Here is a 25,929-nt window from a genome sequence, read left to right as displayed (position 1 = left end):
GCAGTTCTATATCAGAATAGTTTTGTATAAACAATTATAACACAAAAAATAAAGGGAAAGAAAGCATCAAAAAACAACTATTGATACTTCAATTTGGTCACAAACTCACAACACAGAAAAGAATAACTCATGACAAAAAAAAAACATAGGAAGGTAAGAGGAAAAGGGCTGAATCTGCATAGGCTAATAGAGATAAGAGGCTATCAGAAAAAGTACTAGCTCAATTATGAGATCTTTTATACAAATCTCATGGTAACCACAAAACAAAAAATCAGAGTCACAATTCAGAAATAAAGAGGAAACTGAGAAAAACATCACAGAAAAGCACCAAACTGAAACGGCAGAGAGAAATACAAGTAAAAAGAAACAACTTAAACATAAAACAACCAGAAAACAAAAACAAAAGATAAAATGACAGCAGTAAGCCCTCATAAAGCAATAATCCTTCTAAATGAAAATGAATTGATTCACCAATGAAAAAATGCAGAGTGGCTGGATGGATTACAAAAGAAGACCCAACAATATGGTGTCTCCAGGAAACACATCTCAGCTCTAAAGACAAACATAGACTCAGTGTGAAGGGATGGAAGATGATACGCCAAACAAATGGCAAGCAAAATAAAGTGGACAGAGTCATTCTTATATCAGACAAAACAAACATCAAGACAAAAAATATAACAAAAGACAAAGATTGGGATAATATAATGATAAAAGGGACATTCCACCAAGAATACGTAACACTTATTAACATAAATGCACTTAACGAAGGAGCACCAAAGTACATAAAGCAACTGCTAACAGTCTGAAAGGGAGAACTTGACAGCAACACAGTAATGGTAGAGGATCTTAACACTCCACTTATTTCATTGGATAGGTCATCCAGACAGAAAGTCAACAAGGAAACAATGGCCTCAAATGAAACTCTAGGTCATATGGACTTAATAGATTTATATAGAACATCCCATTCAAAAACAGCAGAATACACATTTTTCTCAAGTGCATATGGAATATTCTCAAAGATAGACCATATGTTGGAAAACAAAGCAAGCCTCAGTGACTTTAAGAAGAATTAAATTGTATCAAAAGACTTTTCTGACGACAATGCTATGAAATTAGAAATCAACTACAAAAAAGGCCAGAAGTCACAAATATGTGGAAACAAGCAACATGCTACTGAATAACTGTTGAATCAATGAAGAAATCAAAAAATACCTCAGGAGAAATGACAGTAAAACACAGTGTACCAAACCTTATGGGATGCTGTGAAAGCAATACTAAGAGGGAAGTTTACATAACTACAAGCTTATTTCAAGAAACATGAAAAATATAAAATAAATAATTTCAAACTATACCTAAAAGAACTAGGAAAAGAACAAATGAAGCCCAAAGTCAGTAGAAGGAAGGAAATAATAAAAATCAGAGCAGAAATAAATGAAATAGAGACTAAAAAATCAATAGAAAGGATCAATGAAACTAAGATCTGGTTCTTGGAAAAGTTAAACAGAATTAATAAACCCTTATCCAGACTCAGTAAGGAAAATAGACAGAAGGCTCAAATAAATAAAATCAGAAATAAAAGTGGAGAAATTCCAATGGACACCACAGAAATACAGATTATAAGAGAATACTATGAAAAGCTGTATGCCCACAAAACTGGGTAATCTAGAAGAAAGGAATATATTCTTAGAAACATGCAGCTTCCTAAAACTGAATAAAGAAGAAATAGAGAATCTGAATAGAGCAATCACAAATAAAGAGATTGAAACAGTAATAAAAAATCTCCCAAGGAACAAAAGTCCAAGACAAGGAAGTTTTACTGGTGAATTCTACCAAACATTGAAACAAGATTTAATACCTATCCTCAAACTCTTCCAAAAACTTGAAGAAGACAGGCTGTATCCTAGCTCATTTTATGAGGCCAAAATTATTCTGATTCCAAAATCAGACAAGGAAAACGAAAAAGGGAACATTACAGGCCAATATTGCTGATGAACATAGATGCAAATCTCCTGAACAAATGTTAGCAAATCAAATACAACAATACATTGGAAGGATCATACACCACTATCAAGTGAGATTTATTCCAGGGACACAGGGATGGGTCAACATCTGAAAATCAATTAATGTGATACACCATATAAACAAAGAAGAACAAGAATCACATGATCATCTCAGTAGATGCAGAGATAGCATTTGACAAGATTCAAAATACATTTATAATAAAAAAAAACTATGAATAAAATGGGTATAGAAGGAAAATAACTCAACATACTAAAGGCCATATATGACATACCCATAGCTAGCACCATAGTTAATGGTGAAAAACTCAAAGCTATTTCTCAGAGGACAGTAACAGGAAAAGGATGTGCACTCTTGCCACTCATTCAACATATTAATGGAAGTTTTGGCCAGAGCAATTAGGTAAGAAAAAATAATAAAAAACGTCCAAATTGGAGAGCAAGGTGCAAAACTGTCATTATTTGCTGATGACATAAATCAATATATAGAAAATCCTAGCAAATCCACCAAGAATCTATAAAAAACAATCAACAAATACAATAAAGTTGCAGGGCAAAACATCAACATAGAAAAATCAGTCACATTTCAATATGCTAACAGTGAACTGTCAGAAAGAAAAATCAAGACTACAATAGCAATAAAATATCTAGGAATAAATTTAACCCAGGAAGTAAAAGACCAATACGCTGAAAACTATAAGACATTATTGAAAGAAATCAAAGAAGATATAAAGAAATGGAAAGATATTCCATGTACTTTCAGTGGAAGAGTAAACATAGTAAAAATATCCATATTACCTAAAGCAATCTACAAATTCATTGCAATTCCACTCAGAAACCCAATGACACTCCTCATGGGAATAGAGTAAATAATCCTAAAATCTATATTGAACAAGAAAGGACCCTAAATAGCCAATGCAATCCTAAGAAAAAAGAACAAAGTCAGAGGTATCACACTCACTGAATTCAAAATGTATTGCAAAGCTAGTAATCAAAAGAGCATGGTATTGGCACAAAAACAGATACACAGATCAATGGAAGAGAATTGAGGGCCCAGAAATAAAACCACACAACTATGGACAGCTAATCTTCAACAAAGGAGTAAAGAATGTGCAATGGAGAACATAAAGTCTCTTCAATGAATTGCATTGGAAAAGCTGGACAACAAAATGCAAAGGAATGTAAGCAGGCCATCATATTACACCATATCCAAACATTAACTCAAAATGGATTAAAGGCTTCAATACAAGACCTAAAACCATAAAAGTCCTAGAGGAAAATATAGGCAGTAAGCTCTTTGAAATCGGTATTAGCAGTGCCTTTTTGAATACCATGTCTACTCAGGCAAAGGAGACAAAAGCAAGAATAAACAGATGGGACTGATCAGACTGAAAAACTGCATTGCAAAGAAATTACCAACAAAAGGAAAATATAACTCACCAACTGGGAGAAAATATTTGCAAATCATGTATGAGACAAGGGGGTAATCTGCAAAATATGCAAAAGAACACATACAACTCACCAACTTGGATACAATATTTGCAAATCATGTATGAGACAAGAGGGTAATATGCAAAATATATAAAAGAACGCATACAACTCAACAACAAAAATACAAACAAGCTAATCAAATAATGTGCAGAGGATATGAACGGACATTTTTTTCAAAGAGGATATATGGATGACCAACAGGTATATGAAATGATGTTCAATATCACTAATCATAAGGGAAATGCAAATCAAAACTACAATAATATATCACCTTACTCCTGTCAGACTATCTATAATTACCAAGACAAAAATAACAAATGTTGGAGAGGATGTGGAGAAAAGGGAACCTCATACATTGCGAGTGGAAATGCAAACTGGTACAGTCATTATGGAAAACAGTATAGAGATTTCTCAAATAATTAAAAATAGAAATACCATATGATCCAACTAGTCCAATCCCGGGTATATATCCAAAGAACATAAGAACACTAATTCAAAAAGATATATGCACCCATATGTTCATTGCAGCATTATACACAAAAGCCGAGACATAGAAGCAACCTAAGTGCCCATGAGTGGATGAATGGATAAAGAAGATGCAGCATATATACACAATGGAACACTACTCAGCTATTAAAGAAGATGAAATTTTACCATTTGCGACAAGATGGATGGACCTTGACTATATTATGTAAGCAAAAAGTCAGACAGAGAAAGTCAAATATCGTAAGATTTCACTCATAAGTGGAAGATACAAGCAGTAACAACAATAAACAAACACAGGGAAATACAGATTAGATCAGCTGTTACCAAAGGGGATGGGTTGTGGGGCAAGGGGTGAAAAGAGTAAAAGGGCACATGAGTACAATGACAAATGGTAACTATTCTTTGGGGGGTGAACATGATGTAGTCTACATATAATTTGAAATGTAATGATGTATACCTGAAATTGATATAATGTTCTAAATCAGCATTACCTCAAAAAAAATATAAATAACAAGCCAAAAATAAGAATTCAATGAAACTCTAAGAATAATATGTAAATGTAATGACATGTTTTGTACCAGTTTGTTCAAGTCAGAGCAATCTCGAAAGTCAACATTCAGTGTTGCTACACATCTTTTTTTTAACCTGACCACAACTTTCTCTCCTACTTCACACAGCAAAAACTGTTCAGAGTTGAGAACCTTGCTTGTACCACCATCTATCTCCTTTCCTGGCCCTTGAAGTTTGCTGGAAATATCAGCATTAGAGTAACACAAACCATTCTACTTCATCTATAATATCACCCCAAAAAACCATAAATCTCTAAGACATAAAATGTTGAACAAAATGATAGGAAAGAAAGTATATCAATTTTCCATATTTGCTCTTTGTCTTTGCAATACTGAATATTCAGTAATTCTGTTATTATGACGAGCTGTCACATGTATTCTCACACCAAATAGTTTCAGATGTTTGAGATATGAAAAATGATTTGGTAGTGTGATCCCATTGGCTATGTGAACCAAGGGTAAATTTTCCAGATTGGATGGGGGAGAAAAAGGGAGAGTTGAGTCCCACAATATCAGAAATTGCTATTGGCTGTGACATGGATTTTGAATATCATCTCCCATCAGAAATCCCCACTGGACACTATGTGCAAAAAATTAACTCATCAGATTCATAAATAAACGGCATTGAAGGGACAAGATCCTTCCATTCCTTTTATGATTCAAATCACCTCCTCCTTCCTTAGACTATAGGTGGTATAGACTAGGATGTAATCAAAAATTTATTAGATGATTAGCATTGAAAGAGGCCTTAGACAAACACTAGCTAGGTAAGATTGGTCTTTGCAGTAGGCACAACCAGACCAATTGCACAGGATTGTTTCTGTCCAAAGTCACATCCTTGCTCTTTGTTCCTTCCTATTCTGGTCAGAAACACAAAACAAACATTGGTCACTTCTGTGTCTTAGTCATGCTGCTGCATCAAAATATTTGAGTGACAAAGTTTCTATATCCAAGAGGACCTCTGTCTGTTACCTTTCCTTTCATGTCAGAGTCCTGCAATTGGGCAGGGTTCAATCTCAGAAACTAAAGGAAGCAACAAGTTTTTAAACCTGATGTTTCATAAATGATGGAAAGATTGATATATAAATAAATGATCAATCTACTCCTCATGTAAGCTGATGTTCATGAACTTCTAGGACTTAAAGATATTGTGTTTGCATGGCATTGAGTCACCTATTGGTCCATTTTGGCATATTATTTGTGTCAAATTAAGTCTTCTTTTTCCAAAGGCAGTATGAATTTTGTTATAGTGCATTCTTGTGCATATTATTGTGGGTTAAGGTGATTCTGATAGGATAAATATGTCAAAAATCTCATAATCTGTGACCTCAGCAATATTTTCCCTTCTTTTGCAACCTCTTCAAGGCGTCTTTGATTTCTTTGTTCCTCAGACTATAAATCAAGGGATTCAACATGGGAATCACCACAGTGTAGAAGACTGATGCAAATCTGTCAAAGCTGGAGGAACCGCCAGAGCTGGAACTCAAGTAGACGAAGATACTTGAGGAATAGAAGAGGGTCACTGCTGTCAGGTGAGAAGCACAGGTGTTGAAAGCCTTGGACCTGCCTTTAGCTGAAGTGATCTTCATAATGGAGATGACAATACAGCCATAAGATATCATGATAATTGAGACATTTATTATCCCAAAGATCACTATTAATACCGCAGTCATGAGTTGTACAAAGAAAGTGTCAGTGCAGGACAGGACTAACAGTTGTGGCATGTCACAGAAGAAGTGGTTGATGACATTAGGCCCACAGAATTGGACCTGAAGCATGGCACACAATTGGGATATAGAACCAGAGAATCCTGCCATATAGGACCCAAGCACCATTTGAACACACAGAGTGGGTGACATGATGGATGAATAGAGAAGTGGGTTACAAATGGCAGCATATCGATCATAAGCCATGGCTGTCATGAGACAAGACTCACTCAGTCCCATGGTTGAAAAGATGAAGTATTGAACAGCACAACCCACAAGGGTGATGGTTTGCTGCTCCTGGAAAAAGTTGGAGAGCATCTTGGGGACTGTGGAGGTCACGTAGCAGATATCAATGAAGGACAGATTATGGAGGAAGAAGTACATGGGTGTGTGGAGATGGAAATCCATCCTTATTAAGATGATGAGACACAGGTTCCAAATCAGAGTCATAATGTACACCAACAGGAATACAACGAAGAGCACTGCTCTGATTCTGGGGAAATCTGAGAATCCCAAGAGGAGGAAATGGGTGATAGCTGTAATATTTCCTCCTTGAGTCATTGGCTTGGTGCTCCTAAAATGAGAAAAGAGTCAAAAGAATGCATTACTGACTCACGTGAAATGACAACATTATAATTCTCACATCTGCCATTTTCTTCCCTTCACTGAGCACTGAAAAATGGAAAACACTTTACCGTCCTAGAAGAAAGACTACAGTTTCCATCTAATTGTCAAATAGGACCTTCTCAGTGTTTCACGTTCCCAATTACCTGATGAGGTCTCAGAAAAATTAAAAGACATATTTTAAAAATATTAAATATTTATTAAATTAAATATTTAATATAGGACCCCAGAACCATCTGAACACACAGAGTGGGTGACATGATGGATGAATAGAGAAGTGGGTTACAAATGGCAGCATATCAATCATAAACCATGGCTGTCATGAAACAAGACTCACTCAGTCCCACATTTGGAAGGGTGAAGTATTGAACAGCACAACCCACAAGGGTGATAGTTTGCTACTCCTGGAAGAAGTTGGAGAGTATCTTGGGGGCTGTGAAGGTCACGTAGCAGATATCAATGAAGGACACATTATGGAGGAAGAAGTACATGGGTATGTGGAGATGAAATATTAAATATCTTAAAAATTTTCTAAAAAGCAATAGAAGCTCTATGATTATATGAGAGAGATCATTGTAAAACTGTAAGAATTTATAGGAATTTTGAAAATTCAATACATAACTGCTGCTTAATAATAGTGAGGTAAAACTGTCATCATTCCAGAATAAACTTGAAATAGCTCTTCTCTCCAAGATCTCATCTAGGTAGATTTTTAAAATTTTCTTCTTTTACACATAAGAAAAATTACACTGTTTATAATAACTTCTCAAACTTTTTACAAATATATTTAACACAACACCTTCAACATGGCCTGGAAAATTATATCATAATTTATAATCCTGATATTTTCTTGGGGGATAGCATGTATGCCCAATAAAGTTATGAAGTAAGTCCTCTTAGGGAAGTCTTCATATGAACTATTCCTAAGGGAGGCTGGTACAAATATTAGCCCCAACTACTGTATCAATTGTAGGATATTTTGCATCTTAGGAAACAGCATAGTACTGTGGTTAAGGGTTCAGACTTTAGAGTTTTTATTCTGAATGACGTCATCAAGATGGCAAAATAGGTCATTCACTTTGTCACTCTTGCCAGAAAAAACTAGCAACTACTCGTAACAACACATCATTTTGAAAATCCTAGAACACGGGGATGAGGCTGAAATATCCCCATGGGCCACAGAGAATGAGAAGAATCCTGTTAGAAAGTTAGAGGAACAGCTACACTCTGACTCCATGGTCCCTCCCCCTGCCAGCACTGATACCAAAGCCAGATAAGGACATTAGAAGAAAAGAAAACTGCAGGTCAATGTCCTTGACCTGTTGAATACAGATTCTAAATTTTCAAAAAAAAATCCTAACAAACAGAATTCAGCAGCATACTAAAAGGATCATACTCCACTATCAAGTAAGATTCATTCTGAGGATGCACAGATGGTTTAGTATACAAAAATTAACAAAAGTGATAGTCACGTTAATAAAATGAAATATAAAAATCATATAATTCTCCATAGATGCACAAAAACCATTTGACAAAATTCAACATACATTCCTGATAAAAATTCTCAATAAATTAGGCATAAAAGGAACTAAATTGAACTTCATAAAGGCCATATTTAACAAAGTGACATCTAACATCATACTCAATGGTAAATGGTTGTAAGATTTTTTTCTAAGACCAGGAAGAAGACAAAGATGGCCATTCTCTTCATTCCTAAAACATGACAATAAGTCCTAGCCAACACAATAAAGTCAAAATAATAATAATAGTAAAGCCTCATAAATGGAAATAAAAGATTGAAATTGTGTCTATTTGCAGATGACATGATTTTACGTATAGAAAATCCTAAAATCTTCACTAAAAACTGTTAGATCTAATCAAATAATTCACTAAAGTCCTGGGATACAAAATAAGCATTCTATATACTAACACAAATTGTCTGAAAAAGACATAAAAAACCAATCCCATTTACAATAGCATCAAAAACAATAAGATGTGTAGAAAAAAATTAAACAGGAAGGTGAAAGATCTCTTCACTGAATACTATAAGTCACTGACCAAAGAAATTGAAAAAGGTGCAAGTAAATTGAAAAGTATCCCATGTACATGGATTGGAAGAATTAATATTATTAAAAAGTCTATGCTACACAAATCTGCCAATAGACTCAATGCAATCTCTATCAAAATTCCAATGGCATTTTTCACAGAAATAGAACAAACAATCCTAAAATCCCTGTAGAACCACAAAAGACTTTGTATAGACAAAGCAATCCTGAGAAAGAAGAATAAAGCTGGCAAATGTTTCAAACTATGTTACAAAGCCATAGAAATAAAAACAGTATGCCACTGGCATAGAAACAGACACAAAGACCAATGGAACAGGATCAAGACCCCAGAAATAAAACTGTGTATATATGGTCAACTAACATTTGACAAGAGAGCCTAAAATACTCAATGGAAAAAAACAGTTTCTTCAATAAACGATGATGGGAAAATTGGATATTCACATGCAAAAGAATGAAACTAGACCCTGATCTTACATCACTCACAAAAATAAACTCAAAATGAATGAAGACTTAAGTGTAAGACCTGTAATCATAAGACTCCTTGAGGAAAACATAGGGAAAAACTTCTGAACATGGATTGGAAATGATGTTTTGGATATCACACCTAAAGCACAAGCGAAATTAAATAATTAAATAAATAAATACATAAGATGGATTATATCAAACTAACAGGCTTCTGCACAGCAAAGAAAATGATAAGCAAAATGAAAAGGTAACCAACAGAATAGCAGAAAATATTAGCACATCACATCTCTGATAAGGAGTTAATATCTAAAATATATAGGAACACATACAACTCCGTAGCAAGAAAATAAATAATCCAATTCAAATTTTTCATAGGACCTGAATAGATATTTTTCCAAAGAAGACATATAAAATGCCAACAGGTACATAAATATGTGCTCAACATCATAATCATCAGGGAATTGCAAATCAAAATCGCAGTGAGATACCAACTCACAACTGTTAGAATGGCTATAATCAAAAAGGAGACAACAACTCCTGGCCAGAATGTGGAGAAAAGGGAAACGTGCACTGCTATGAGAATTTAAATTGGTATAGTGACTATGGAAAACAGTATAGAGTTTTTTCAAAAAATTAAAAATAGACCTACCATATGATCCAGCAATTCCATATCTTGGAGATATATATATATATATATATATATATATATATATATATATATATATATATATATACAAAGGAAATGGTATCACTGCCCCTAAAACAAACCTGATCCCAATGTTCATTGCAGGATTATTTATTATAGCCAGAGTATTGAAACAATCTAAGCAACCACCAACAGATAAATGGATAAAAAGTCAAATATATTTATAAATATAAATAACACATGTATAAATAACATAAATAATAGGATGTATCATAAAGGAATATTGTTCAGGCATAAAAAAGAAGGATATCCTGGAATTTGTGACAATATGGATAGACCATCAGGATATTATGCTAAGTAAGATCAATCAGACAGAGAAAGGCAAGCACATTATGGTCTCACTGTATGTGGAATCTAAAACGAAACAAACTCATAGAAACAAAGATCAGATTTGTGGTGGCCAGAGGCAAGGAGTGGAAGGTAGGGGAATTGGGTGAAGGTGGTCAGAAAGTAAAACATTTCCAGTTATAAGGTAAATAAGATCTGTGAATATAATGTACAGCATGATGAGTATAGTTAACAATACTGTATCATATATTTAAAAGTTGCTAAGAGACTAGATCTCAAAAGTTCTCATCACAAGGAAGAATACTGTAATTATGTGAGGTGATGAAGATTAATCTTACTGTGGTAATCATTTTATTATATATATATATAGTAAATTATGTTGTACACCTTGAACTTATACAATGTTGTATATCAACCGTATGTCAATACAAATGGAAAAAAATAATTTTAGTTTTGATACTCTCTCATGCTCTGAACTTACCCTGGTGGTTTTAACACACTAGAAATGATTTACTCATAACAAAGTGAGGACAAGAGCCCCTTAACTGTAAGGTTAATGGGAGGGTTTTATGAGGAAATTCATGACACTGCTCAGCACACAATCCAGGACACATTAATTGTTCAATAGATGTTGGCTATTACTATCATTGATTACTTACAGATAACTATGAATGACAGCTGTACCTGTAAAAAGGAATGCCAGGGGTGCTAGAATTTATGGGTTAACTTGGGGAAATTCCTGAGACATCATCAGCTCTGTAGACAGCTAGGCATCATTACTTCTGGGCAGGTGTAGATTCAGACCTAGCATCCAGACAAATCAAACCACCTGAAGTCGTAAAGACACAAATCACAGAAATGATCTTCTGTTTAGTTTGCTTCAGTTCATGCACACTTGAGTCAACAGATAACCAGCATCAAGCTATGATGAGCATTGATGTCGAGAAAGAGTCAAAGCAACTGTTTCAATTCCCAAATACAACAAAAGTATATTTCATATGTTTGTTGATACATTCAGTGTGTTATAGCTCACTAATAGATTCATAGCAGATAACAACAACTGGCTATGTTCCATATCCAAAGTGATCTTCCTTGAGTTGAAAGAGTAAATCAATATTAATGACCAAGAAAATTTTGAAAAAAGATTAATAATTAAAAAGACTTGGAGATTCAGACTTTAAAAAATAATATAAACATTAACAATTCCTTATTCTTGTAAAAATAGACATGTCAAAAGAAGAAATAGAATTTAACAAGTAAATTTTAACATTGGTAAGAATTTAACATACGATATAGGTAGTATTTTAAACTGATAGAAAAAGGATAATCTCTGCCCGAAGTGATCGCTTAAACCTGGCTCACTATCAGTAAAAAGCATTAGAGGGATTAATAGATATGCATTTATATAATCTTAGGATGGGAAAGAAATTTCTAAACTATAACATGAAGCCAGAAACTATGAGAAAAAATATGATATAACAATTTAAACTTGGCTATGGGTGAAAAACCTACTTATATAAATACAATTGATAAACTGTAAATTTGGGAGAATAGAATCATCTATAATATAATGAGACAATATCTATAAAGGTTAACACATTGTAGATATCAAGCAGTTAATTTTGCACATTCCACTTTGGTGGCCTGGGGTTTGCTGGTTTGGTTCCCAGGTGCAGACATGGGACCACTCATCAAGCCATGCTGAGGCAGCTGCCCCACATATAAAGTACAGGAAGATGGGGACGGATGTTAGCTCAGGGCCAGTCTTTCTCAGCAAAAAAGAGGTGGATTGGCAGCAGATGTTAGCTCAGGGCTAATCTTCCTCAAAAAAAATAAAATAAAAATTTTAGAAAAGGCAGTGGACTGTATAAAGTTGGGAAACACAGACAAGCATATTTTATCTTAGTTAATCCTGAAATTCAGCAAGCTATTATTTTGATTCAGTGCTCAATTATTAATATCTACAATGTGTTAGCCTTTATACATATTGTCTCATTATATTATAGATGATTCTATTATCCCCAATTTACAGGTGAAAACCAGAAATTAACAGCGTTTGAGATCATACACTTAGGAAATTGAGAACCAGTACTCAACATCCATGCCTGACAGTTTAGTTTAGAAATTATTCTTTTCACTGTATACCATAGAATTTGGGTAAGGTGAAAGAAAACCTGAAGAAGAGATATAAGTGCAGGGTGTGGAAGTGAGAAAGAGGGGAGAGTTGAAGAATGAATGAGATTGAGGACCATAACCCATGCTTCATGTACTTCCTCTTCCTACTAGAGGAATCACACAGCAATTGAGATAGCATAGAATTCACTGTTTTCTATAAATCTTGCTCTCTGACCTTGACCCAGATCCTCCAGGAAGACAAGCTTCTTGCCAAAGGTTGAAATTGCTTATTTCTTTTCCAAAGGAATTTTACAACTGGACCCTATTACACTCCAAGATGTGTGATTTTGGCCATGAAATTGGCTGTCCACTCAGAGCCAAAGAGATGCGCATATCTGGAGTCCTCTTAAATATGTTATTAGGACAGAGGTGAAAGGAGAAAAGACAATTACAGGGAGAAAACTCTCCATGCACTTGCTCTCTTGAGACATAGAGTTCTTTTCCTGATAATTTCATGTCCCACTTTCTCATGTCCCTTCTGATTCAATTCCCCACTTCCCCATGGTCCTATTATGATCTCATGATTATAGCTTTTCTTTTAATACAGTTGGAGTCACTGAAGTTGGAAAGCACCTAGAGATCATCTAGTCCAATACCGTGAATTTCCTGGTGAGGATCTGAAGCCAGTGGAGCTAAGAGATTTCCCCAAGATGACACATCTGGTTGATGATACAGCCTGATAACAATAAATTAGATATGTAGACACTTACTTGTTTACAGAGTACTTTCATTTTACGTACACTTTCTCAAATAGCTGACCTAAATCAATCATCACAGCAGCAATGTGAGGCAGATAGGGCTGATTTCCTATGCACAAGTGAGGAAAACAAGTCAATAAGGAATACAGTAGAACTTATTTATTACAAAATCATAACTTACCATGGGCATTGATATCAGCCAATCTGGTTTGAATGCCAGTTTTCCACTAGCTGATTGTGTGAACTTCAGCAAATTAAGCTCTTCAAGCCTCAGAATTTTCACCTATAAAATAAGGCTGATAGTAGTAGCTCCTTGATAGAGTAGTTTGTCATACAGAGAATCAAATTAGTTAAATGCTTATAAAGCACTGAGACTGTGTAGTACACAGTATGCCTTCTATTAATAGGTTTAATTTTGTGTTCTAAATTGGAGTTCTTTTCCACATATTATGCTGCATTACTGGGAAGAAGGCATCAAGATTGAGGTGTAGGTGGACTCTAAACTCCCCCCCTCCCATGGACACAACAAATTTACAACTACTCTTGGAACAATTACCTCTTGGAGATCACTGAAAAGTGAATAAAAAGAAGACTGGCAACAAGGGACAGTGCTGGCAGAGCTAGAAGAGGTAGAAATTCCTTACTGGAGAGAAAAAAAGCCACCTTCAAGCTATGACACTTCTCAGCTGGGAGGGAATGATCCTAAGGTACGAAGCCATTTCTGGAGGATTGGGCTGTCTGAGTAGGGGAAGATTACTGCCATAAGCAACTTTTAGATTCAACACAAATGGGATAGGTGTCATAATTTTTGGCTTTGCTGGCTATTAACTACAATAAGGAATACCCCCCAAAAGCTATCAGACATAAGGGGAACAAAAGCCTACTCTTAAAGAGCCCATGTGAAAATTCACCCATTTGGGAAAGCAACCTAAAATCACCAGAAAGAAAAGTGTACAGTCCTTTGGTGAAAAGAGAATCACTTGATAGGCTCTGGGTGGATCTCGCTGAGAAGTGAGACATCCACAGGGACTGAGACATTGGCAGTGGGCATTATTATGATCTAGTACAGGCAAGCTGACACAGAAGCTGCCAAATGCCATTGGAATTCTTCCTCTGGCCTGCCAGCACAGGGGTCTGCGCACCCCCCCCCAGAGCACTGATTTAATCCAGTTCAGCCAGGACAGACAGCGTGCCCTTGGGACTGGCACCATCTAACAGCAAACCCTTGGACAACCTGTGGTTCCACAGATGTGGGGTGCTTGGAACCTCTGCTGCCAGGTGAGTGGGTCTATCTCTGTGGGGCAGGGCATGCATGAGGAGCAGGTCTGCATTGGCAGAGTGTGTGGAGCCTCTGCAGTGATGCAACTGTGTCCACTTAAGTGGGTGGGGGCATGCGCACATGGCAAGACTGTGTTGATGATGTATGTGGCCCTGTGGGTGGTGGGTTTTGTCAGCTGCAGCAGACTTGTGCTTATCACATAGGGGATCGGCCCCATCTTCCAAAGCCTGAATAAATTGGATGCTCCCATGCCTGGGGCTGGCCCAACTCAGCTGCAATCCTGAGAGAGCTGGCAATAGCCTTGCAAGTCATAGGCCCATAGCTGTTGTCAGTCCCTCAGTCTAGCAACCAGCCACACAAGGGGAACTACTCACTTAACAGAAAAAGTGCAATAGGGACATGATATGAGACCTTTCAATCAACTGTTCTGGGGCTCCCCACACTTGATAAACTGACTAAGGTGACCATAGCAGCAACATGAAACTGAACCTTACAACCAGCCAGCCAGGGGGACAGCCTAGCCTCCCCAGGCACCTGCAGCAAGAGCAACCCTGCCACAACAGAACACATGTAGCCCCCACAGGGGACACTCCTGAAACATTTGGAACTAGTCACAAGAGGGAAAAAGACTGATGGACCTCAAGGCATCTCTTAAATAAAGCCGCCTGTCTAAGATTGGGAGATGTAGGTGACCTACCTAATACATAGATATAAGCACAGAGAAAGAAGCAAAATGAGGAGACAAAGGAATATGTTCCAAATAAGGGAAAAGGACAAAACCCAGAAAAAGAACTAAATGAAACAGACATAAACAATCTACCTGACAAAGAGTACAAACTAATAGTCATAAGGGTGCTCACTGATCTTGGGAGAAGAAGGGATGAACTCAGTGAGAACTTCAACAAAGAATTGGCAAATATAAAAAATAATCAATCAGATGTGAAGAATACAATACTGGAAATGAAAAATTCATTAGAGGGACTCAATAGCAGAGTAGGTGATACATAAGAATAGATCAATGAGCTGGGTGAAAGAGTAGAGAAAATCACTCGAGCTGAACATAAAAGAAAAAAAGAATTAAAAAGAACTAGGACAGTCTAAGGGACCTCTGGGACAACATCAAGCACACTAATATCCATATTATATTTGTCCCAGAAGGAGAAGAGAAAGAAAAAGTGGGAGAGAATCTATTTGAAAAAATTATAGCTGAAAACTTTCCTAACCTAAGGAAAGAAATAGACATCCAGGTACAGGAAGCACAGAGAACACCAAACAAGGTAAACTGAAAGAGGTCCACACCAAGACACATTATAATTAAAATGTTAAGAAGTAAAGATAAAGAGACAGTCCTAAAAGCTGCAAGAGAAAGACAACAAGTTACATACAAAGGAAACCACATAAGACTATTGGCTTACTTCTCAGCAGAAATTTTACGGGAGTCAAATCACTTGTAATGGCAAATATACAATAGAGATAGCAGATCAATAAAAAGGACATAAAACAAAAGTACTACAGTTATCTATTTCCATGAGGAGGGTAACAGATACTCATGCAAAAAGAAAAGAGATTAGGATGTCAAAAACATAAAATATGGGAAGAGAGGAAGAAAAGAGTAGCATTTTCAGCAAGAGGTCAAACTAAAGGGTTCATCAACTTAATATAGATTGCTATATACATAGGTTACTGTATGTGAACCTCACCATAATCACAAACCAGAAACCTATAATAAATACACAAAAAAGAGAGAAAGGAACTGAAACATAATGCTCAAGAAAGACATTGAACCACAGGGGAAGATTCAAGAGAAGAAGAAAGGAACAGAGACAAACAATTAAAACATTCAGAAAAAAAGTTAGAAAATGGCAATAAGTACACTCTTATCAATAGATACATTAAATATTCATAAGCTAAATGTTCTAATAAAAAGGCATAAGGTGGCCAACTGAACAAAAAAAAGAAGATCTATATATATGCTACACACAAGAGACACACTTCAACCTAAAGACACTCACAAGCTGAAAGTAAAAGGATGGAAAAAGAATCTCCATGCAATGACAATGAAAAGAAGGCTGTGGTAGAAATATTTGTATCAGAAAAAAATGGACTGTAAAACAAAACTCTTAACAAGAGGCAAAGAAGGGCACTGCATAATCACAAAAGGAACAATCCAATAAGATGATATAACACTTCTAATTATCTATTCACCCAACATCGAAACACCTAAATACATAAAGCCATTATTAACAGACATAAAAGGAGAAATAGGCAATAACATAATAATAGCAAGGGACTGTAACACTCCACTTAACACTCCACCAATGGGTATATCATCCAAACAGAAGATCAATAAGGAAACATTAGCCTTAAATGACATGTTAGACCAGATGGACTTAGTAGATATATATAGAACATTCCAAACAAAAGCTGCAGAATACACATTCTTCTCAAATGCACATGAAACATTCTCCTGGGTAGATCACATATTAAGCCACAAAACAAGTCTCAATAAATTTAAGAAGACCGAAATTACACAAAGCATCTTCTCTGGCCACAATTGTATGAAACTAGAAATCAACTACAGAATGCAAATCGGAAGAGCCACAAATATGTGGAGATTAAACAAAAGGTTACTGAACAATGATTAGGTCAATGAAGAAATCAAAGGAGAGATCAAAAAATACCTGGAGAGAAATGAAAATGAAAATAGGACATGCCAAAATTCATGGGATACAGCAAAAGTGGTTCTAACAGGGAAGTTTACAACAATACAGGCCTACCTCAACAAACAAGAAGAATCTCAAATAAACAATCTAACAGTATACTTAAAGGAACTGCAAAAAGAAGAATGAACCAAGCCCCAAATCAGCAGAAGAAAGGAAAGAATGAAAATCACAGCAGAAACAAATCAAATAGAGACAACAAAAACAATAGAAAAAACTGATGTAACCAAGAGCTGTTTCTTTGAAAAGATAAATAAAATGGACAAAACTTTAGAAAGACTCAACAAGATAAAAAAGACAGAAGGCTCAAATAAAAAAAATCAGAAGTAAAAGAGGAGAAATTGCAATGGACACCTCAGAAATACAAAAGATTATAAGAGAATACTATGAAAAGCTATATGCCAATAAATTGGATAATCTAAAAGAAATGGACAAATTCTCAGAATCATACAACCTTCCAAAATGTAATCAAGAAAAAATAGAAATTTGAATAGACTAATCACCAGTAAGGAGATCAAAACAGTAATCAAAAACCTCCCCAAAAACAAAAGACCAAGACTATATGGCTTCCCTAGTGAATTTGACCACTCAATGAAGATTTAATACCTAGTCTTCTCAAACTCTTCCAAAAAAGTCAAGAGGAATGAAAGCTTCCTAACTCATTCTGGAAGCCAATATTATCCTGATAACAAAACAAGACAAGGACAACACGGAAAAGCAAAATTACAGGCCAGTATCACTGATGAATATTGATGCAAAAATATTCAATAAAATGCCAGCAAATTGAATACAATTCATCAAAAAGACCAAGTGGGATTTATTCCAGGGATGCAGGGATGGTTCAACCTCCACAAATCAATCAATGTGATACACCATATAGACAAAAGGAAGAATAAAAACCATATGATTATCTCAATAGGTACAGAGAAAGGATTTGACAAGATACAGCATCTATTTATGATAAAAATTCTAAATAAAATGGGTATAGAAGGAAAGTATCTCAACATCATAAAGGCCATATATGAAAATCTCACAGCTAATATAATTCTCAATGCAGAAAAACTGAAAACTATTCCTCTAAGAACAGGAACCAGAGAAGGATGCCCACTTTTGCCACTTTCATTTAACATAGCAGTGGAAGTTCTAGCCAGTGCAATCAGGCAAGAAACAGAAATAAAATGGATGCAAATTGGAAAGAAAGAAGTGAAACTGTCACTATTTTCACATGACATTATTTTATATATAGAAAACCCTAAATAATTGCACAAAAAACTTTAGAAACAATAAATGAATACACTAAAGTTGCAGAATACAAAATCAACATACAAAAATCAGTTGGGTTTCTATACATTAACAACCAAGTAGCATAAAGAGAAATTAAGAATGCAATCCCATTTACAAGTGCAACAAAAAGAATAAAATACCTAGGAATAAACTTAACCAAAGAGGTGAAAGACTTGTAGACTGAAAACTATAAAATATTGTTGAAAGAAATAGGACACAAAGAAATGGAAAGATATTCCATGCTCTTGGATTGGAAGAATTAATGTAGTTAAAATGTCTATACTTCCTAAAGCAGTATACAGATCAATGCAATTCCTATCAAAGTTCCAAAGACATTTTAAACAGAAAAAGAACAAAGAATCCTGAAATTTATATGGAACAAAAAAGACTCCAAACAGCCAGAGGAATCCTGAGAAAAAGGAAAAAACCTGGAAGTATCACACTCTCTGTTTTCAAAATATGCTACAAAGCTATAGTAACCAAAACAGCATGGTACTGGCACAAAAACAGACACACACATCAATGCAACAGAATCGAGAACTCAGAAATAAACCCACACGTCTACGGGCTGGCCCCTATGAGCAGCTAATTTTTCACAAGGGGACCAAAAACATACAATGGAGAAAGGAAAGTCTCTTCAATAAGTGGTGTTTGGAAAACTGGACAGCCACATGCAAAAGAATGAAAATAGACCACTATCTTACACCATACACAAAAATTAACTCTAAATGGATTAAAGATTTGAATGTAAGATCTGGAACCATTAAACTTCTAGAATAAAAGATAGGCAATACACTCTTTGACATTGGTCTTAGCAGCATATTTTCAAGTACCATGTCTTACCAGGCAAGGGAAACAATAAACAGATGGGACTACATCAAACTAAAAAGCTTCTGCACAGCAGAAGAAATCATCAACAAGATGAAAAGACAACCTAATAATTGGGAGAATATGTTTGCAAGCCATATATCTGATAAGGGGTTAATATCCAAAATATATAAAGAACTCATGCATCTCAACAACAAAAAAATCCAACAACCCAATTAAAAAATGGGCAAAAAATCTGAACAGACATTTCTGCAAATAAGTTATACAGATAGCCAACAGGCACATGAAAAGATATTCAACATCACTAATTATCAGGGAAATACAAATCAAAACTACAACAAGGTATCACCTCATACCTGTCAGAATGGCTATATTTAACAAGACAGGAAATAGCAAGTGTTGGAGAGGATTTGGAGAAAAGGAAACTCTCAAACATTGCTGGTGAGAGTGCAAACTGGTGCAGCCACTATGGAAAAAAGTATGTAGATTCCTCAAAAAATCATGATCTCGTAATTACAGCTTTTCTTTTATAAAACTTGGAGTCATTTGAACAGCAATGGACCTAGAGATCATCTAGTCCAATAACATCAACTTCCAGGTGACTACCCAAAGCCAGTGAAGCTAAGAGATTTGCCCAATATGACACACCTGGGTGCTAATATGGCATGATAGCAATAAATTAGATATGTGGACCCTTCCCTGTTTACAAACCACTTCTATTTTAGATACATACATGTCCTCAACCACCTGACCTGAATCAATTATCACAGCAATCCTATGAGGTCAACATGGCATGATTCCATGTGCATAAGTGAGCAAATTGAAGCAATAAGAATCCAATAAAACTAATTTATGGCACAGCCACGTATCATTGTAGTTAATACCATGGGCATTGGTATTAGCCAGTATGGGTAGAATTCCAGGTTTCCAAATGCTGTTTGTGTGAACTTGAGCAAATTAAACTCTTTAAATCTCTTTGTTCTCACCTTTAAAGTGGTGTCGACAGTAGTAGTTGTTTCACAGATAGATTTTCATACAGTGAATCGAATTATATAATGATTACAAAGCTCTTATAAGAGTGTGAAGTACAGAGAATGCCTTCTATTAACAGTAGATTTAATTTATGTGTTCTGAATTGGAGTTCTTTCCAACATATTATGCTGCATTACTAATCCTTTATTAAAAATATCTACTTAAGATGATTCCTGAAAACTTCTTTTTCTTGTTTTTTGTATTTTTTTTAAGATGGAAACATCTACCCTGCCATTACTAGGGATACAGCAATGCTTTAGGAAGGTCCCAATCACGGTTTGATCTACTTCAGGCAATTTTAATTTTAGAGAGAAAGGCATGGATGTGGCAATGAGTTAATTTGATTTAACACTTTCTATTTGGTTTGGAGTCATATGTTCCCCCGATAAAAAACTGTATAGAATCTGCATACCACTGGCAAGCAATGGTAGTCATGTCTCTGGTCAGTAATAACCCATCTGTGTTCCACAAATCATGCTTTGTGAAACTCAAGATGGATTGTTGCTATGCTGGGAAGAATATAGCACGTCAATATGCCTAAAGGTTCTACCTGTAAAATGGGGACAATTTCTCATCTGCTAGCTTTTCATGGTAATTGAGCCAAATCACACCTATGCAATGTAACTATATGAAGTATAAAATGCTGTATAAACACTAATGTAATATGTAAGTAAATTAGTCCATAAACTCTTGCCTGAAAAATATCTCTTTTCAAATTTTCCTGAAATTCTCCTGGTTGTGCTCTGGCTTTCCATGGTACCCCCCGACATTAGCTGGCTCTGCTGCACCCTGGTAAAACTTAAGGCCTTGTAATCCCTGGGACTTTCAGATCTATGGGCTTCCGACGCTGCCTCCCAAGACACATCACACCAGCCTTAATTTCTGAGGTCTCTTGGAAGCTACCATGGAGCATGTCCCAGGCCACCTATGCCCAGAAATTGATGACTTTGATTTCTTTCCAGCCTCTGAGAATCTCCCCAAATCTTAACCTCAAAAGTGTGCCTTCTTTCTACCATTATGTTTTCCCATCTCTTTTTCACAATTCACTACACAAGGAGTCTCGAGGAGTAAGTTGGAGGAAATAACAATGTTATTTTTAAATATGCCACACCAGTCTTTCCCCTCTCCTTGCCTCTTGTCTCCTCCCCTCCCATCTCCTTTCCTCTACTTCCTTTCTCATTCTCATTATCTCTTTCTGTCTTTGTACTTTTGTTTCTATCTCTCTCTTTTTGTGTCTCTCCCTGTCACACACTCTTTCTCTTTCTCTCACTTTCTCTATTCATGAATAAGACGATAAAGTATACATTAGTAAATTATTTTCAATTTAACATATTTAATTTTGCACATCATTTTATTTTTATTCAAATATATATGAATGCTTAATATTTGAAAATAAATAAAAGACATTTTAAAAATCCTAGAGAAAAGAAGCATCTATGTGTCTTTGTATGTTCTTGGCATTTCTCTACATATACTATCTATCAAAACCTGTATTCACAAAACAGAGAGTTTTATCTAAGTGAGTCTAATCATGGAAAAAGGCTTTGTAAACTGAATTCAGTGTTTATGATGTTGCCTCAAACAGATCACATGGTCATAGTAGCTAAACATAATGGCACCAGGAATCAAGAAAACCAGATTTTAATTTCTGCTTTTTACATAGATATTCTTGTGACATACAAAAGGTCACTTAAATATTCTAAACCCTGTCTTCATTATAGGGGAAATAATACCTGCACAAATATTGTTCCTAGTGAAGTAAATTTTTTGTCCTCTTTACCATCCTCTTGACAGCCGCTTTGATCTCCTTGCTACTCAGACTATAGATAAGAGGATTTGACATGGGGATAAGGGTAGGATAGAATACTCACAGTACCTTGTCCTGCTTTTCAGAGTGTCTAGGGCTAGGATGCAGGTACACAGAGAAGCCTGTGCCGTAGAAGACTGTTACACCTGCCAGATGGGAGGCAAAGGTATTGAAGGCCTTGGCAATAGATTTTATGGAGGATATTTTCAGGATGGAAGCTGCAATGGGTGGAAACCATGGATTAAGAGGATAAAGAGAAAAGAACCAAGGGCAGTAAAACAACTAGCAGAATATCAGTCTTTTGGATGATGAAAGGATTGGAGTGAGGCAAGGAAATAATTTGAGCTATATCACAGAAGAAATGTGGAATTTTATTGAGTCCACAGTAGTAGATATGAAAGCTAGGGACTGTTTGAACTAAGCTACTAGGGAAAGCACTGCCATAGGCCCCAGGAACCATCTTCTGACAAAGGCCAGAATCTATGATAGCTGAGTACTGCAGAGACCTACTGATAGCAACATATCTGTCATAGCTCATCATGGTTAAGGAGAAGGACTCAGTGAGACATATCCAGCACCCAGTAAAATACTGGGTGGCACAAACAATGAAGGAAATCATTTTTTCACCCTTTAAGAGTCTCAAAGCATCCTTGGTTTGGTGGAAGAAGAATAGCAGATATCTATAAATGACAGGAAACCGAGAATAAAGTATATAGATGTGCACAGGCGGGAGTCCATCCTGATTAGGATGATGAGACCCAGGTTCCAGAGGAGGGTCACAAGGTAGATCCCCAAGAAGACTGGAAAGAGGGTAAGCTGCAGGCCTTTTTCATCTGAGAGTCCCAGGAGAACAAGCAGCCACAGAGGTGTGATTTCTCTTTCCTTCCGTCTTCCTACTTGGTGACATTTGCTAAGGAAATGGATTCATTCTCAAAAAACAAAAATCTATACTCTTCATTTCTTCGCAGTCATGCATCTGACTAAATATACATCTTAAGTCGTCAAAGTTGATTTAATCTGTGTCTTCTATCTAGAATCACCAACCTTAACTGAAAAATGTTCTTGCATAAATACTACCATTCTCTTTGGGGAAAAAAGAGAGTAAATGGACATCATTAGTACCTCGTGTCCTAAAGTCTTAATTTCATGTTTTCCCATTCCAATTTTACAAATATATGAGAATTTGAAATTGACTAAATTAGGAAAATGCTGTCATCTCTCTATAGAGTGAAACAGAATGATTCTGATACAGCACAGCTTTGAAATTAATTCGGTGCTTGAATAAGTCCATGCTGAACCTTATAGTTAAATGAGGATGGTGAAGCAAGTTCTTTTATAATCCCCTTGGGAACTAGTATTCAATTAATCTGTAACCAGGGAAGTTGGACAATTCTGTAACTTCCTTTCTACCTTCATAAAGTCAGGACAGATTTGAGAATAATGTAATGAGTTGGTGGTAAGAGTCACACACCAAGAAGTAGCTTGGAAATCCATGTGACTTAAATTGATGACTCTAGGAAGGCCCCTGAGAAGTTAGATAAGACCAGGTCGTAAGAGACAATATGCCCCCATCCATACAGGTACAGATTTTTCTTTCCTCAACTCAGAGATATTTATGAGTTAAACTGCTTGTGACAGTGATTCTTGATCTTATTTTGGCAAGTGATAATTTCAAAAATGATGGAAATTCTGGAACCCCTACCCAGCAAACTGCAATGACTTACCACCTTCGCATATGGTTTTATTGGATTCTCAATCAAACACAAGTCTATTCGTGGTTCCCAGGTTAAAGACTTCTCCTACAAAGTAGAGTGGCTTGATCTCATAAGGGAGTTAGGATGCTTAGGCAACGAATACGGACATTAGGAAAATGAGGCAAAATTTCTGAAAGTCTTTCTCTTTTTCTTCTTTGGAGCCAGTGCAGAGAAGGCAAGGACTAAGACTTCATGCCAAATGCTAAATAACCAAAAGAATATTTTTGCATCAGGCGCTATGTGCCCTCTTTAAGATGCAACAGCTGTTGTCTCTCCAGATAATTATTAGAACATCTACCAACACAAGCACATTTTAATTCAGATGAATTCAATATAGAGATGGGAGGCTGTGAAAGGTCAAAAATAGATGTTAAATATTTCCTGGAAGTTGTGTACATGGGTGAAATTAGAAGTCTTCGAGGTTTCCCGGGAGAAAGGCTGTGACATTAACAGAATAAGCTATGTCTATGAACTATAAATATTTGTCAGCATTAGACATCTGGGAATATCTTCCTTCTCCACAATTATTTCCCAGCCTCCTAGTTCCAAAAATTAATGAAAGAGAAAATGCCCATAGAAGCATAAAGTTATTTCCTGAGGGGTAACATAGAAGGGTTTATTTCTCAAAATCACATCAATCATTGCTTCATGGTGCACTGTTTTGAGAAAAAAATTTGAAGGAAAGAAGAGATTATATAGAAAAGAAAATCAAGATGTTCTCCTTCAGCATGGAAGGAGAAATGATAGCAGAATATGTAATTACCAACCCATACATAGTTGTGGTTCTTTCCATAGGGATAATGAGTGGAGGGAGAATTTCATGAGAATACAGCAGAAAATTGCATTCTTCTTCATCATCACCATCACCATCTTAACCAACAGTTATAACAAAAAGGTTATTCGGGTAGCTACAATACATACTGTTCTTCTACTTCTACTCATGGACATATTCACAGCTTCCTCTAATGTCCATTCATTCAATATGGTAACCTTAAGCCTCACATGCTGTCTCCTAAACACAGATAATACTCAGAAAACTGCCTCTATATTTGTATTATATCCTTCAGGAAACTCAATTAGATGTGTGCCGAAACTTCTTCCTCTACTTTCCACATTACTGAAACATCTATTATTTATATTTCTCTGCTGTATTTTGTTTAATTTTTACAGATCTCTCTTCCAGTAAATTCATTCTATCATAAGTTGTGCAAATTGCCTGTTTAAGTGATCCATTCAACTTCAAAATTCAACCATAATATTTTGTTTTCTCTCTAGAGGTACCATTTTCTTCGTTGCCCAAATGGTCAGCTTTTTTTCTTCAAAGATTGGCACCTGAGGTAACATCTGTTGCCAATCTTATTTTTTTATGTTTTTTCTTCTTCTTCTCCCCAAAGCCCCCCAGTACATAGCTGAATATTCCAGTTGTGAGTACCTCCGGTTGTGCCAGGTGGGATGCTGCCTCAGCATGGCCTGATGAGCAGTGCCATGTCTGCGTCCAGGATCCAAACCAGTGAAACCCCAGGCCACCGAAGCACAGCACATGAACTTAGCCACTTGGACATGAGGCCGGCCCCCAAATCGTCAGCTTTGATAGCTTCTTATTCTTTCATCATACTTTCCATAATATCTTTTATCTAAACGTTTGAAATGTACTCATTTAAATTATTTTCTAATAATAGAAATACATAGTTTTGCATGCCTCATTCTATAGTTGGATGTCATTGCTGACTCTACCTCAGGTGCCCTGCTTATTTGTATGTTTAGTGATTTTTATATCTTAGGTTCACTTTTCTTTGAAATTTATCTGTGGGAATCATTGATGCTTGGATTTAAAATGTATTCCTTTAGATATGATTTATGTTACTTCTGTCAAATACTTTGAAGTATTTTGACTTGTTATTTTGGGGGTAACAATCATTATAATATCTAGGCA

General features: G+C 35.9%; 1 protein-coding gene across 1 annotated transcript; it reads right to left on the bottom strand.

The window, feature by feature from the left end:
- Nucleotides 1-5,892: 5,892 nt before the first annotated feature.
- LOC139040939 (olfactory receptor 5AN1-like) lies at nt 5,893-6,831 on the bottom strand. The gene has a single exon (XM_070488642.1). The coding sequence runs from the start codon at nt 6,829-6,831 to the stop codon at nt 5,893-5,895; it is 939 nt and encodes a 312-aa protein (XP_070344743.1).
- Nucleotides 6,832-25,929: the final 19,098 nt, after the last annotated feature.

This window comes from Equus asinus, chromosome 17 (genome assembly GCF_041296235.1).
Source record: "Equus asinus isolate D_3611 breed Donkey chromosome 17, EquAss-T2T_v2, whole genome shotgun sequence".
Taxonomy (NCBI): Eukaryota; Metazoa; Chordata; class Mammalia; order Perissodactyla; family Equidae; genus Equus; species Equus asinus.
The sequence above is the reverse complement of the archived record's forward strand: the minus strand, read 5'-3'. Positions and strand labels throughout refer to the sequence as shown.